Source organism: Girardinichthys multiradiatus, chromosome 1, assembly GCF_021462225.1.
Source record: "Girardinichthys multiradiatus isolate DD_20200921_A chromosome 1, DD_fGirMul_XY1, whole genome shotgun sequence".
Taxonomy (NCBI): domain Eukaryota; kingdom Metazoa; phylum Chordata; class Actinopteri; order Cyprinodontiformes; family Goodeidae; genus Girardinichthys; species Girardinichthys multiradiatus.
Genome location: NC_061794.1, coordinates 46,763,148 through 46,779,839, shown reverse-complemented (window position 1 = coordinate 46,779,839; position 16,692 = coordinate 46,763,148). Strand labels below are relative to the sequence as shown.

Genomic DNA, 16,692 nt, shown 5'->3' with positions numbered 1-16,692 from the left:
AGGAACAGAACAACAATTTGATTTGGATCAGAGCATTTTATTGATCGGGTGTATATGCACTCCGACCCTTCATCTGGAGATTTATTATAAAGAAGCATTTTGACATTTTGTTAAATGTGTCTTCTGAATGAACCACCTTAGTTAAGCTGTTACAACAATACTTGAATTTATTCCTAAAAGTATAACATCACTAATGGTACAAATGTCATTGTTCTTTAATATAGTCAGAAGTTAGATAACAAAAAAGAGAACAAAAATGGAGAAAATGTCTTACAAAGCCAATTGTTCTCATTTTAAATCTCATCTTTCTTCTTCTCTGTATAGAAGACATTTCCATCTGATTGTTTCTTCCAGCTCAGCTTGAAGTTTTCTTTTCCTTCCTGGTCGAGCAGCTTCTGCATCAGCTGAGAGACAAATATTTAAAAAGAGCACTCAGACGTTTTTAAAATCTCACATGCAGCAACATCCTGCAGGATGCTTCTCCAAACTCAAATGCATCACATACTCCGTTTTATTCGCATTGAGTCCAGATTTAAGAAAATAAATACTCAGTACTTCAGAGTTAAGTTAACTTGGTCATAACATATAAATTCAGAAGAAAACTAGAAGAAGGTTGAAGCAGTGAGGGACGTGTGCAGCCACTCCATGAATTATACTCTGAATGCTGTGTTTTTTGCATAAATCCAAATGGTACAGTCCTACATCAGTGTGTGGATGAAAACATCATGAATTTTGCCCTGCAGTCAGGCCTTGTTACGTCAGTTACACTGAATGGATAAAAAACACTCAGAGGCTGTGACCAGTTTCGATGTAATTGTTCCACATTCAGACCAGTGATTAGTATCTAAACAAGTTGATTTGCAAGAAGCCGAGGTCCTAAACAGTTGTGGAGTCATCAGTAATTGTGCAATAGTACAAGTCAACTTTTGTAATGTCGACTTTGCAGGTCGTAAGCAAAACCCAGAAATCATTTCCTGATGAGAAGAGTGAGAAAACGATATGCCTTCTCACTCATGTCAGTGGTAAATAAGCTGGAGACAATGTTGAAAATCCAACAGGATTTACCTGCTTCAGGATGTCTTCTTGCACAGTGGTGTCATTCAGATTCACAGCGGAGCTTCTCACCAGCTTCAGTTTCACCACGTGCCTCGAATCTTTGGAGACACAAACAGGCTCAGTTTCATAGGTTGTAGTTCAATTTAAATGGCTGTTTCACTGTTAATCCTCTGAATATATCAGACTGATACCTTTTACAGAGCCACACAGAGACATTTAGTGGTACCTCTCCAAAACAAAATACACAACTTTTTTTGAAAAAACTTTAAACCAAAACTGAATGGTATCCTTTTTATGTTATGTCCTATTTAACACAAATCAGACTTTAAACTGATTATTAATTCATTTAAATATTTTTATGAATGAACAAATCAAAATAGCATTTACTAAAATAGAAAATGGCCTGTACTTGTATAGCACTTCATCAAGCCTGAGGACCCCAAAGCGCTTTACACCACAATCAGTCGTCCACACATTCACACACTGACGGTGGTGGTGAGCTACATTGTAGCCACAGCTGCTGTGGGGCAGACTGATAGAAGTGAGATTGCCATACAACTGGCACCACCGAGCCATCTGACCACCATCAGCAGGCAAGGAGGGTGAAGTGTCTTGCCCAACGACACAATGTCTGAGACAGACAGAGCGAGGGTTCGAACCCCCATTTTGCAATAATCAATGCCAACAAATGATCTCTCTGCTTCACAATGGGTTTTCCAGCAGGTCGTTTGGCTGATTCTCAGTTACCAAACTGCTTAAGAAGGCTTAAAATTAAAGAGCAGTTTTCAGATATTTTTGGGCTTATGGATTAAAAGCATAAATGGGTGAATGTTTATTTCTAAGTCATTCTTGAACATCTTCAATTGTATGCTGGGGGTCATTATTCTGCTGGAGGACCCATGAGCAGCAACTGAGGCTGGGTTTTCAGACCGTGGGCAGTATGTTCATGGTTCAAGGTTTTGTATGCCAGATGTAGAGCAGTAACCCTAAAAAAATTAAGCTTTATCCATGTTTCACAGCTATGGTAGTCGTTTCTTTGAAGGCTTCATTTTTGAACATTGAGCTGATGTCATTGGTTAAAAAAGCTCCAGTTTGTCTTAGCAGTACAAAACATTGTCTCCCAGAAACGTTGAAGCCAATCAACATGCATGTTGGTGACAATGACTTGTTTGTGTTTTTCTGTCAGTAGTGGAGCCCGTCTGGGTCTTCTTCAATGAAGTCCTGATTGTTTGTTGTTATGTAATGGATGTCACCTTGAGCTTCATCTTGAATGGTTCTGGATGGTTTTCTTGACTTTTAGTTTCCATCCTCTCTATCAATCTGATCAACCTGTGTTTGCATTTACTCTTATGTCCACATTCGGGGAGATGGGCCTCAGGCCCATTGTACATGTTAATAAAATTGGCAGCTTGGGTCTCAGGAACATAAAGCTAGTTGGAGATGGTCTAGTATCCTTTAATGTTCTTTCTGAGTTCCTCAGACAGCCCTGGCCTTTGCTTTTTCTGGTCTTTGTTCAGTGTGGTGCACACAACCATAACGAACTACAAAGTAGCATGATTGTTCTATATGAACAGGCTGAATGGCCAATGCTTGAAGACATCTGTGATACTGATTAAGGTGAAACATTGAGTTTGGAACGTGAGTATCATAAGAGAATGAATACTCTGCCCATTCTATATTAATATGTTTGTAAAATAAACAACATTTAATTTCTTTCCATGATCCAACGCTGAAGGCATGTAGGTTTATATTAGATGGTCGGGGACTCACCTTTCAGGAGATTCGAAGTATTATTTCAATGAGCCACCAAGGGTACGATACATTTGTTTGCTTCTCTATTTATTATGGTTATGTGATTATATGTTTTATGCAGTTATAAATTATCTGTTGTTCAGTTTAGATTTTAGGTGTTGTTCAAAACTATACTAGTCATCCAGTAACACGTCCAGCAGCGTTTTGGCAAGTGAGGTCTCACAGAAATCTATTAACAAGGAAGATGGCGGCATTTCACACAATTTTCCCATTAATAAAACAAGACAAGACATATTATCAGCAGATATGTTAGTATTGTTGTGCTGGTCACCAAATTACTGGATGATTTAAGATAAATGGGAGCTAACTTATGTTTACTGTAATAAACAGTAACAGCGAAACCTAAAACATAATGCAGCATAGCTTACCACTAAAGCAAACAAATGCTATCTTGTGGGCACATTGCCAGTCCTCCCATCTTCCAGAATTGCCTGAGCCAAAGTATCCTACTCCACAATTTTCTGCAGCTCCATTTGGCTCATTGTTTGACCAGTAGTTCAGTGAAGGTTTCCTTCCATCCACCCACTTCCAAGTGCTTCTGGAAAGACCAATCCAGGCAAATTGTCCCACAGGAATCAGCTTACTGATCCTGTCATTCTCCATTTTGTTTCTGACGCTGGCCAGGTCTGTGTGGTGTTCCCTGCAGTAGTCCTGAGCTGCAGTCCAATTCAAATTAATGTTGATGTATACAAAAGTCACATTCTGACCTGAAAACAGACAATAGTTGAATACTGTGAAATCCAGTAAAGCCTAGCATTCAATCCAACTCTGTCAGCGCATTTTTGAATCAAATGAAGTCCTCAATCCTTCCATTCATCCATCTATTGCGCACATCTGTGGGGGCTGGTGCCTGTTTTCATTGGGCGACAGTACAGATCACCAGTCTATCACAGGGCAACACAGAGACACACAGGACAAACAACCATACACGCACACAGTCATGCCAAAGGGCTGTTTAGGGAGAGCAGTTGACCGGATATGTTTTTGAACAATGGGAGGAAGACGAAGTACCCAGAGAAAGCCCTAACATGCAAGGGGAGAACATGCTAACTCCATGCAGAAAGACCCCAGGGCATTATTTGAACCAAGGACCCTCTTGCTGTAAGGCAACAGTGCTACCAACTGGGCCACCATGCAGTCCTCCCAATAAAGCCAGCTTTAGCAAAATGTATAAATAAAGCCGTTTGAAGCAAATAAGTAGCACTGTAGACATTTAGTCGTTTTGCATTAGTTAGAGACCTCACCCTCCACATCAGAGCAGATTACTTTAAAGGACATTTTACAGTCGAAGTCGTGCCACTTTCCAGATGCATCCGTTCTCACGCAATACTCAAACGTCGCGTATTCATTCGGTTGATTAGTGGCCCAGCTTCTAAACTCCATTTCGCCATCTTTGTAGAAACTGGTGTTAGATATGGACCACCTCCAGCTGTTCTCGTCATCAAATAATCCAATCCAAGCTCGCTGTAAAAATAATTGATTTGTGTCATCAAACATGAATATTAAGGCTTCATGTTGAACTTCATTAAACTTTCTACCCTGCATTAGTCTTGACTCCTTGTTCTGCATAATTACACTGGGAGGTAAGGGCATCCCAACCATTTGGTTGGTGTAGTGGGATTCAATTCAATTCAGTTCAGTTTCATTTATATAGCGCCAATTCACAACACGTCGTCTCAAGACACATTACGAAGTCAATTCAGTCTAATCATACAGATTCCAAGACAGGTTCATACATTCCAATTAATCCTAACTATCAAACAGTCAGATTCAGTTTATTATTCTTTATTATTATTTAAGGAAACTCAGCAGTCGTCTCGGTGTGTGGCCTGATCACATGAGAGCTTCCCTGGTCCAGGTATTTTGAATAACATACAGCTGTCTCCGTGTGATTTATTATAATGTGTGTAATTCCTCCAGGTTATGGTGAATAAACGAACACGCAGAAGGCCTCTTTAAAGAGGTACTTCAACAATTTGGTGACCCCCGACATGGACAAAAGGAGAGTGTGACAGACGGAAACTTCTGAGACCAGGGCGCCCGTTGATTTTCTACAAAAGTTGAGTCAGAGCCTATTTTATTAAACTCTCTGATTGAATTTATATATAGGCTAAATTAACCAGGTCTCAGTTGGTTCTGAATGTCATTTTACTCTGCAAAACTGTAAGAGTGTGCGTTAACTGGACGTGTTAAAATGGAGTCAGATAACATTTGCTGACAGGGTCGGCAAAAATATGCAGCTTTAAAGTTTATTTAAAGCTGATAAAAGGTTACAGTCCTTCAAGGTTAAAGTCCTTATTTGCTGAGAGAGGCGTCTTAACTTATTAATTGACGAATTAATAAGAAAAGCTAGGTTCAAGTCCTATAGTTTGGCAAGCTATAAAGTTTAAAAACTGAGAGGTTAAACGTCCTCACAGAAAAGAGTTAGAGGCTCTTCTATAAGGTTAGAGTCCCATCTAGTGGTCACATGGAGGAATTACACAACTGACTGGGAGTGCAGTCGAATTTAAATCTTTGAACACACATTCTGACTTAAAAATGCGGTTGGATTTTTGATTATTTGAGAGAAAATGAAATGCATTTATTGAATATAGGGTGAAGTGGCTTGAAGTGGATTGTTTCTGCATATTTGTGCATATTTCCTGTGTGCGACTGTCTGTCACAGACTGTTGTGTTGTATTGAGAAAATACGAGCTGGAATGTGTGTGTTTGCGACTGATGCTGGATGATTATTTGGGGTAAAATAAAACACAAAGTACTAGACATAACTATCAGTGGTGTGGATTATAGAATAAATGTGAATGTTAAGTGTTTTTGTTGATATTAAGCGGGATTGACTGTGAGGAACGCTGACTGACTGACTGTGTGTGTGTGTGTCTGGGTGGCAGCCAGGCCCACCATTGCGGATTGAATAAAAGCACTGTGTTGTTAACAAAGGACAATACAGTGATAAGCAGATTTTATATGCATATTGTGAAGAGTTGATTGCACATTTATTTCACAGGATTTTAAACAACATGGAAGACGAATCTTTTGAAAAACCAGGATGGTTAGATTTAAACACACAACTAACTAACATGCAAGCACTAGTTCTCCAAACGAGAGCTAAGGACGAAGCTGATAAAATTAAAAATAAGATCGAAACACAGGTAAGAGAACCAATGAAGGCGGATGGAATTAATTTGACTGACAAGTGGAATTTAGGTGATTGGTTTAGAAAGAAACTGAACACAGCGAAGACAAACAGACAGGAAGCACAAAGTAAGTTGAATGAAGCTACTGTTTGGTCCAAAGGTAAGTACCGGACAAACGTAGATAAATTGGAAAAAGAAGAGCGTTTCTGGGCAGACATTCTTTTGATTTACCAAGGAGGAATTCACACAATGCAGCGGAAAAAATCAGCTCAGGGGACGAGCCCAGAGGAACCGCCCCCATATATAGACTCCTCCCCATGCAGCTCCCTCACTGGTGCGCCCACACCGCCCCCTGGTGGATTGTACCCCATATTGGAAGTAGAAAATGGAACATTTGTACTGCAGGGCTTGGACATTCCTGCTGATAAAGGTGGATCTTTCAGCGGATGTTCCAGCTCATCCATGTCAGTAGCTGCAGGTTCCTTCTATGATGCAGAAAAGAGAGCATTTCAGGACAGAGAGGTAAGAGAAAGACAAGAACAGCAACAACGAGGCATGAGTAAAACAAACCCCTTCTACTCGCCTCCACAGCCGTTCTCCCAGCCGGCCTCTCTACTTTCAGAGGTTGGGGCACGGTAACCATTCGGGGCACCCGGCCCAGGCTCTGGCTTACAAGGAGCAGGTACTGATCCGGAAGGTTCAGTGGCTTTAATGCTAAGTGGATCCTGGAGGCCAGATAGGGTTTTGTGTCCCAATTCTTTTCTCACACCCACACCTTGTTACACCTCTACCCCAGCTGTAGAGGTGCAGGTAAGTAGGCACAGCATGCCACAGGAAAATGGACAGAGCAGATCCGCAGCAAAACCATCCTGAGGATGGATCCCCAATACGCAGTCACACAGTTGGACAGTTAATGGAACATTTACCCCGCAAAGCTGCAGCTAAACCAGAAGGCTTTAGTTATGCCCCAAAAACCAATTATCTCCTTTTACAGCAACAAGGCTCTGGAGCCCCCTGTAGGTATAAACCTTTCTCTCTGGGCGACATTACAGCTCTCTGTGACAAACTGCCCCCCATAACTGAAGGAGCAGCAGTCTGGCTCCAGACTTTAGACACCCTGACGGCAGGCACCACGCTAGCATTGGGAGATTATAGAGCAGTGGCAGCACGGTGCATGCCACACCATACATGTAGAGAGATTGAGAATGCTGCTTACACCTCAAGAGCCCTGGATTCTGACCTCTTCACCCAGCATGTCCACTGGCTAGGTGATGCATTGAGAACAGCATACCCTATAACCAGGGGACGCACCATCCCTAAGTTTGAATGGGACCCTAAAATGAACCCCAGGGAATACCTGGACCAGTGTAAATCCATGTGGCAAACTCAGACAGGAACTAACCCAGCTAATGAGGGGGCACAGCGAGACTGGTTCAGAAATGCTGTCCTTAAAGGACTACCCCAACAGGTGAAGGCCAGTATGGACGACAATCCTGACATGCTAGGAGCGGACACTGGAACTTGGGATCACCATCTGATTCACCACCTGTCCAAAATAAGAGAGGACCATAAGAAAGATGAGGAGGAACTTAAGACCCTGCAGACCCAATTGCTAAAAATGCAGTTAGCCGAAGCAAAGCAGAAAGCAGGAGAAAAAAAGAAAGACAACAAAACTCCCAAAATAATGTATGAAGGTGCGGTTTCTCAGGGCCCCCAGACTCCTCCCTTTCCTGGCCATCAGGACACGATTGCACCGAGGTCTGCAACCTCTGGTCCTTATCATGCCCAACCAGGCCGGTTCAGGGGCAGAGGCGGGCCAAGGTGCCGTGGATTCCGTGGAGGACCACCAAGGCGATGGGGGGGTGCTGATGGGGGGGTGCTGATGCTTGCTACTACTGTGTCCATACAACCTTGAGGCATATGAGCGTGGGTATGGACCCAGAGGAGGCCCAGGGCGGCGCCCGTATCGAGGACGGGGTGGTCCACCACGTGGAGGTCAACAGCAGCAACCTTCACTTCAGCTGCCAGCCTGGGATGAACCTAGCTTTGGGCCAGAGCACTACTGAGGGCCCCCACAGAACCCCCCGGACAGAGGGACTGAGGACCCCTTACTGTCCGTGACAGTGTATGGACAAACTCTTCCTTTTTTGGTGGACACTGGGGCCACATGCTCAACTATTCAACGAGCCCCTCCTACCACCCTCTCCACAAGGACTACCACTGTCATGGGGTTTTCTGGGGCTAAACAGGTCCTACCTTACACCACACCCCTAAAAACCGAGATAGGGGGACAGACTTTGAACCACAGCTATTTGGTGTCAGCGGACACCCCTGTCAACTTATTGGGCAGAGACATGTTGATTAAAATGGGTGCCACCCTTTTATGTGGACCTGATGGACTGTCTGTGCATCTGCCCAATGGAACTCAACTAGCCTGTGGCAACAATTCCCGCCTCTCTCATGGACAGTATCTCATACAACCCCTGGCTGACCCTATGGCCGACATATATTGGGTCCTCCTGCATCCAGAAACCACAGCGGGCGGAGGCATCCTCTCGTCCTTCCTTCGGTGGAAATCCTGGATCTCGACCCTGGCGCCCTACGTCTCTCCCCCTGACCCGCCACATGTCACCCTCTTCTATGACAGGAATAACTGTGAGTGTTATCAGGAAAGCTTTGCTGAGGAGCTGGAGGGGACTTCCTGGGAGATCGCTACCGCAGACATTTATGTAGCCCCTGAAGGTGTCGTAGCCTCCGTGCAGCTGTCTACAGAACAGGACTACTGGTTTAAAATGTGGTCTGATGGTGTACCCCATGTTTCACTAGCGCTCCAGCCTGCTCACGAAGCCCGCGAGCTGGGAGGAGTGTTAAAACGCTCCCTAGCTCTCACTGACTGGCATTCTTTATCCACACCCAATCTATCTTATTCCCTCTCATGTAACACCTACCGCATTACTAACATGTCCACAGGCGTTGGCACCTTGGAACATGTGCAACTTGAAAGACATCATGGCAGAGAAAAAACAGATCATCCAATGGCTGCAGCTGTAGTTCAGAGCATGCCATCTTCACTTTGGGCACAGGGCCCCACGGACGTGGGACTCATTCAGTGTTCTCCCATCACTTTCCAGCTTAACACTGACTGACCCATTTGGAAATCCCAGTACCCTCACAAACCAGCAGCCGAAAGTGGAATTTCTGACACCATAGAAGGCCTGTGGAACGCTGGGTTGCTGGAACCAGCTGACGGCTCTTCTCGGAACATACCCATCTTACCAGAAGAAAAGAAGGGCGCTGGGAAATGGAGAATGGCCCATGACTTGAGAGCTGTAAATGCAGCACTTTCCACTCCTACAGTTCCAGTGCCCAATCCTTATGTTGCTCTTACCAATCTAAACCCCGAACATGCATGATTCACCTGCATCGATCTGGCCAACGCTTTCTTCTGCCTGCCTCTAGCTGAGGAATGCAGAGATATTTTTGCATTCACATAAAGCTCAAACAGGTACCGCTACACTCGTTTGCCACAGGGTTTTGCTCTGTCACCAGGAATATTTAATCAGGTCCTTAAGGAATCCCTCCAAGACTGTCCCCTCCCACCGAACACCACATTGATTCAATATGTGGATGACTTTCTTTTGGCGACACCAACTGTTTCTGAATGCTTGGAGGCCACGGCTGTGGTGCTCTCACACCTAGCAAAAGCTGGGTACAAGGTCTACAAAGCCAAACTACAAATTTGCCGGAAACAGGTGGATTTCTTAGGCAGGGTAATCTCTCAGCCCGGGACAGGAATGTCCCCTTCACATCAATCTGCTGTCCTTTCTCATCCTAAACCGGTGCGGGTGAAGGACATGCTTTCCTTCTTGGTACTCACCGGATACAGCAGGTCATTTATTCCAGGATACACTGACCTGACTGCCCCACTCCGCAACTTAGTGAAGAAAATAAATGAATAAATAGATAAATAAATACATTTATATGTGTATTTATTTATTTATATATCTATTTTTCATTTTGTCATTTTTGGTCCCTCATAAGATTCAGTCTAAGCAATTCAAATTCAGTTTCTGATGGCACAAGTTTCTTCCCATACAAAGTCAGCTTTTCTGGGTTTTATGAATGACATTTTATCTTTTAACTTTAACTTTTATTATTTTCATCTTTTCAAATGTTTTGCATTATAATATTTCTTATTATTATTTTTGTTAATACTGTCATCAGTTTCATTATTACCTCCAACTCCATGACTTTGAATTTCATTGTTCTTATACAGGCGCTGTGCTCTCCCAACCGTCCATACATAAAATCTCATGTAAATAGGGCGGTCTGCACCTCTTTTGCACCCATCATCTATTGCGCACGCATTTTTTGTAGATCACACGCACAAGCAATTTAGTGCCCCCTATTTGGGATCTTTTGTTCTAATTGTTCATTTCATTCATCTGTTAACTGTTGATGGTCTGTCTGAACTGAAGTATATATTTTTCAACAATTTCAGTCAAAAAACAATTTTGTCAAGTTTTTAAATATGAAATTATATTCTAAGGCAGTACTTTTTTTCTTTGAGGAATTGACTTGATATTTAGACGTATCAGGCAAAGACTACCCAGTATCTAAAACTACAAAACCTTTGAACAAAGAGAAGAAAAAGGCAGTTACATAGCTGTAAGCGGTGTAGACCATTTTTGTCAAATTTGCCAACGTTTCCAGGATTGCTACGTCTTCCATGTTGTTAACAGTTGCCAGGTCCGTAAATTTTTCTCTGCAGTAGCTCTTAGCATCTGTCCAGTTTTTATGGTCATAAATAAAATGGAACTGACGCGCAGTGATGATGTGGAGCGCTGCAGTAACACAAAAACAGTCATCAGAACAACAGAACAGAAGACATAATTGGAAACGATCACTGACTTCTGTATTGTATCCAGACGCTATTTAAAACAAACTGTTGCAGGTATATATAAATTGTACTTTATCAATAAACTACAAATAAAAAAATACTTTTATAATCAAACTTGCCTGAAGCAGCAATGATGATGCATGGTGCAACCTTCTCCATTCTTCTCAGTTCACTACTCTGATCTGTCAGTTTGGGACTGCAGACAAGCAGCTACAGGAAAAGCTATTTGCATTCTTGACGATAAGTGTTTCCCTGATAAATTGGCAAGTCAAAAGGATTCAAACCAGTTTTATTTACATAATCTAATTAACAAGTCACACATGCCTATATCTGACTTTAGATGCAGAAGAAAACACAAAGATAAAAAAAAAATCAGAGACATGGTGATGGAAAATGACCAATCACTAGAATGATACCTCAATTAACAACTATAGATTTAGTTAAGGTGCAACAGGAGTCAACTAACCTCACCATTTCTGAACCAAAGCTTGATGCCAGCACATTTCAACAACGATGAGATAGGTAGCTCCTAACCACTTAATTACTCACTTCCAATTCAGTTCAATTCAATTCAATTCAGTTTTATTTATATAGCGCCATTTCACAATACATGTCGTCTCAAGGCTCTTCACAACAGTCAGGTTCATACATTCCAATTAATCCTAATCATTGAACAGTTCAGTCAGAGTTAGCTTTTTATTCAAATTGGATAAAAAGTTTTTCTATCTAAGGAAACCCAGCAGATTGCATCCAGTCAGTGACTTGCAGCATTCACTCCTCCTGGATGAGCATGTAGAGACAGTGGACAGTCACTGGCGTTGACTTTGCAGCAATCCCTCATACTGAGCATGCATGTAGCGACAGCGGAGAGGAAAAACTCCCTTTTAACAGGAAGAAACCTCCAGCAGAACCAGGCTCAGTGTGAGTGGTGTAGAATATAAACTATCTATGTGTGTAACTGGAATGTGTAGATAGAGGAGAGGGGAGTGAAGCATAGGGAGTGAAGATGGAGGTCATAAATTGGTGAAGGACAAGGGATTACCGGATGGGGGTGAAGAAGATAGGGGAGGACAAGCTTGCTAGAAGAAAATAACCAGAAGCACTCCTTATTTGGACCTAAGGAACTGTTATGTTATACATGAGTGACATGATATATGTATATGTTGAACACACCCTTGAGACTGAATAAAACGAGCTGGAAGCAGAGAGAGAGCAGAGTTGGGCTTGCAGGTGTTTGGCTGGGGCCTATCTCTCACTCTCCGCAGAGGCGAACATAAGCTGATTGTACTTTGTGTTTATTTCACTCTTTTGAAACCTGTGCCCAAATCAACGGACCTGGGGAAGTAAAGACGGCTTCGACAAAAGTTAAAAGCTGAAATAACAGCAAATATTGCAAAATTGGAGAGTAGTGTGAGAATGTAGCGAAGAGGGTGAAAGTGGTCATTATGTCCTCCAGCAGCCTAAGCCTATAGCAGCATAACTACACAGATAGTTTCTGTTCAGATTATTTAGTTAAACGGCGCTTATTTACAACAATGTCGTCTCAAGGAACCCCACAAAGGGTCCCACTGATGTTATACTAAAAACCACAATGATTGGGATACCTCTCTCTGTCAGACTGATTATAACCACTGGAAAAGAGAAGGGGTCATACAGGTAGCAGAAATGGAGGGTGGGTTTGCACCTCAACCATAACTGAGCCGGATTAGGCTAAACCTGACTCCCACTTACTCCATCCAACAGGGAGGGAGGAAGGCTCTCTCCCTGATAAACTAAGCCACTCTAACTATAAGCTTTATCAAAAAGGAAAGTTTTAAGCCTAGCCTTAAAAGTAGACAGGGTGTCTGCCTCACGGACCAAAACCAGGAGCTGGTTCCACAGGAGAGGAGCCTGATAACTAAAGGATCTGCCTCCCATTCTACTTCTAGAGACTCTAGGAACCACCAGTAAACCTGCAGTCTGAGAACGAAGTGCTCTGTTAGGAACATATGGACCAATCAGATCTCTGATGTATGATGGAGCTAGATCATTAAGGGCTTTAAATGTGAGGAGGAGAATTTTAAGTTCTATTCTGGATTTAACAGGGAGCCAATGAAGGGAAGCTAAAATAGGAGAAATATGATCTCTCTTTTTAATTTTCAACAGAACTCTTGTTGCAGCATTTTGAATCAGCTGATAGTAATGAATTACAATAGTCCAGCCTTGAAGTAACAAATGCATAGACTAGTTTTTCAGCATCTCTCCTGGACAGGATATTTCTAATTTTGGCAATGTTCCAGAGGTGAAAGAAGGAAATCCTAGAAACCTGTTTAATATGGGATTTAAATGACATGTCCTGGTCAAAAGTAACACCAAGGTTTTTTACTTTATTACCGGAGGTCAATTTAATGCCATCCAGGTTAAGTGATTGACTAAGCAGTTTCTTTTTTAAAAACTCCGGTCCAAAGATGACAACTTCTGTCTTGTCTGAATTTAGAAGCAAAAAATTAAAAGTCATCCAAGTTTTTATATCTTCCAGACATGCTTGTAGTCTATCTAACTGGTTGGGTTCATCAGGATTTATGGATAAGTAAAGCTGAGTATCATCAGCGTAACAGTGAAAATGTATCCTACGCTGCCTGATAATTTTACCTATTGGAAGCATATATATAGTAAAGAGAATTGGCCCAAGTACTGAACCCTGTGGTACTCCACAATTAACCCTGTAGTTTAAAGATGATTTATCATTTACATGAACAAACTGGAATCTGTCAGACAGATAAGATTTAGACCAGCGTAGAGCTGTTCCCCTACAGCATATTTCAGCCTTTTTAAGAGAATATTATGGTCGACTGGATCAAATGCAGCACTGAGATCTAACAGAACCAGAACAGACAAGTCCATTATCTGAGGCCATAAGAATATCATTAGTGACATTCTGCAGAGCTGTTTCAGTGCTATGATGAGCTCTGAAGCCTGACTGAAACTCTTCAAACAAGTCATTGCTGTGTAAATGCTCACACATTTGATTAGCAACAATTTTCTCAAGAATTTTAGATAAGAATGGAAGATTGGATATAGGTCTGTAATTTTTCAAGTCATCTCGATCAAGCGAAGGTTTCTTAACACAAATCAGGTTCTGCAGTTATTTCCAAAGTTGTCTCACTTGCTGAAGATGAAGTAATCATCTGTGGGAGTATGTCAAAGATTTTCTTTTTAATAGAATCAATTTTATTTAAGAGGAATCCCATAAATTCATGACTGCTAAGAGCTAAGGGAATGGATGTCTCTGTAAGTTTAGCAACTGTACTAAAGACAAACCTAGGATTATTCTTGTTCTCTTCTATTAATGATGGGAAATAAACTGTTCTGGCTTGGCGAAGTGTCTTTTTATACAACAGTAGGCTATTTTTCCAGATTAAATAGGAATCCTCTAGGTGTGTAGAGCGTAATCTTCTCTCCAATTTTCTAACATTGTGCTTTAAAGTATGCAGCTCTGAATTAAACCAAGGAGCCTGCCGCCTATGAATGATTACCTTCTTTTTCAAGGGCGCTGCATTGTCTAATGCATCACGCAATGATGAAGAAACACTATGAATAAAAGAATCAATTTGTGAAGGGGCAGAAACAGAATTATTGCCCTCCACTGTGCTTTTCATTGATAATGAGGAAACTAAAAGTGGAACAGATTCTTTAAAGGCTGTTACAGCATCGCCTGATAATGATCTACTATAATGAAATTTTCTTTCAGGTGTGGAGTACTCCGTTAAATTAAACTCAAAGGTTATTAAGAAATGGTCAGACAGGACAGGGTTATGAGAAAATATTGTTATGTCTTTACACTCAATGCCATATGTCAGCACAAGGTCCAGAGAATGAAGACAAAGGTGGGTAGGTTTGTTAATGTTTTGAGCAAAGCCAATTGAGTCTAAGATAGCATTAAACACTATATTTAGGCTATCACTTTCAGTGTCAACATAAATGTTAAAATCCCCCACTATAATAACTTTATCTGTATTTAACACTAAATCTGATAAAAGGTCTGAAATCTGATCTAAAAATTGAGAGTAAGGGCCTGGTGGACGGTACAAAACAACAAACAGAAGTGGTTTTAGTGCTTTGCCATTTGGATGAGGAAAACTAAGGATTAAATATTCAAAAGAGTTGTAGCTATTGATTGGTGTGGGACTAATCAATAGCTACAACTAATCTTCCAAAGATGAGAAGTAGAATTTAAACATTACTGGTTCTGAGAAAATTTGGCTAAAGTCCAAATCCAGCTGCTTGTTGCATTCAACCAGCCCCAGATGAGTCTGTCTAATGGAAGACAAGCAGACCAGTCGTCTTTCCAACGGCTGTGCTTAGCAACAGTTGCCGTTCTATAGTGGCGTCAGGTCCAACTAGTAACCAAATCTTCAGTTGGTTCTACACAGGCTACTTTTTGATTCTAGAACATGCTGATTAAATCAAATTTTTGTAAGAGTATTATAGCCTTCTTTGTTCAGTACTCAGTACAGTAAAATAAATACGTATAAAAGCACCAAAAAGTTATCAAACCATAACTTTAAAAGTGAGGTACATTACGAGCTGTCATTTTTTTGTAGCTTTATACCCCTAGTCTTAAATCTTCACCAGATCCACAAAACACATGTTGGCTAGAAAACCCAGATGACCACCTCATTAGTTCCCTAACAGGAAAGACTTGGTACACTATTCCATGGCCAGGATGAAAGCCCCACTGCTCCCCCTAAATGTATCAAAGCCTCCCTTCCAATGCCCTAGACTGTCCAAGGCATTGGAAGAGGGAGTGTGATTCCTCTGTAGTTGCAATATACTTTTGGGCACCTTTCTTGGAACCACCACCCTGGTCTCCCACTCCACATGTGTTGCCATAGTTCTCCATTCAGTTTTGAGGATGCATGTCAGCCACGTCGCCCAAGAACGTACAGAAATAGCTTTGTTGCTGCATTTGCACCCACAGCTAGCACCAATGACCTTCAGGCCACATCGTTTGGAAGCTATGTCAGCAATGGAGATCCTGAAAACAGCCTACTAAGATTCCATGCTCTGAAAGATAAACTCTCCAGGAGGTCTGAATTGCACATCTACCAGATAAGGTCCTTTGCCAGATGTTCCCAGTTCACTTTCACCACTTGTCTGGGTTTACAAGGTGTCTAAGACACAACATTTCAAGTCTACTAATTGGATGCCCACAATTATTAGCCTCATGATCATTAGCCTTTTACCCAAGGAGGCCTAGTACCAAGTACACTTATGAATCACTTGCTCGAACTTAATGATTCCTCTGGACCACACCCCTTCAAGTAACACCATCATCGCCCACATTAGCATTAGAGCCCCTCAGTAGCACCACAAAATCCCCAGATAGCAACCCTTACAATACACGCTACAGACTTACCAAGCAGTTCAAGTAATCAGAACCGCTGTTCAGTCCCTAAACATACAGTGGCTTGTAAAAGTATTCATACCCCTTGAACTTTTCCACATATTGTCACATTACAACCATAAATATAATCTATTGGAATTTTATGTGAAAGACCAACACAAAGTGGTAAACAGTTGTGAAGTGGAACAAAAATTATTCATAATTTTTTTTTTTTTACAAATAAAAACTAAGCAAAGGTCATTGGGCAAAAGTATTCACCCCCCTGAGTCAAAATTTTGTGGAACCACCTTTTGCTGCAATTACAGCTGCAAGTCATTTAGGGTATGTCTCTACCAGCTTTGCACGTCTAGTGACTGAACATTTTTGCCCATTCTTCTTTACAAAACAGATCAAGCTCAGTCAGA

The 16,692-nt window shown here is 41.7% G+C and overlaps 2 protein-coding genes across 2 annotated transcripts in view; both read right to left on the bottom strand.

The window, feature by feature from the left end:
- LOC124869598 (L-rhamnose-binding lectin SML-like) overlaps window positions 1-16,692 on the bottom strand; it is a 137,151-nt gene that overhangs the window by 58,470 nt on the left and 61,989 nt on the right. The window lies entirely within an intron of this gene.
- Window positions 17-10,836, bottom strand: LOC124869616 (lymphocyte antigen 75-like). The gene is made up of 5 exons (XM_047367572.1): window positions 10,665-10,836; window positions 4,113-4,332; window positions 3,237-3,575; window positions 1,066-1,154; window positions 17-404 (listed from the first exon to the last, which is right to left on the bottom strand). Exons 1-5 carry the CDS (start codon window positions 10,731-10,733, stop codon window positions 294-296), a joined length of 828 nt encoding a protein of 275 aa, XP_047223528.1. The 5' UTR covers window positions 10,734-10,836; the 3' UTR covers window positions 17-293.

Bases quoted from the DNA above. Each gene is read 5' to 3' on its own strand.
- LOC124869616 (XM_047367572.1), bottom strand. From the start codon at position 10,733: ATGGAAGACGTAGCAATCCTGGAAACGTTGGCAAATTTGACAAAAATG. The intron at 1,155-3,236 runs GTAAGCTATGCT...GTGTCTCCAAAG, and splicing joins AGCATTTGTTTGCTTTAGTG to ATTCGAGGCACGTGGTGAAA. The intron at 405-1,065 runs GTAAATCCTGTT...TTTGTCTCTCAG, and splicing joins AAGAAGACATCCTGAAGCAG to CTGATGCAGAAGCTGCTCGA.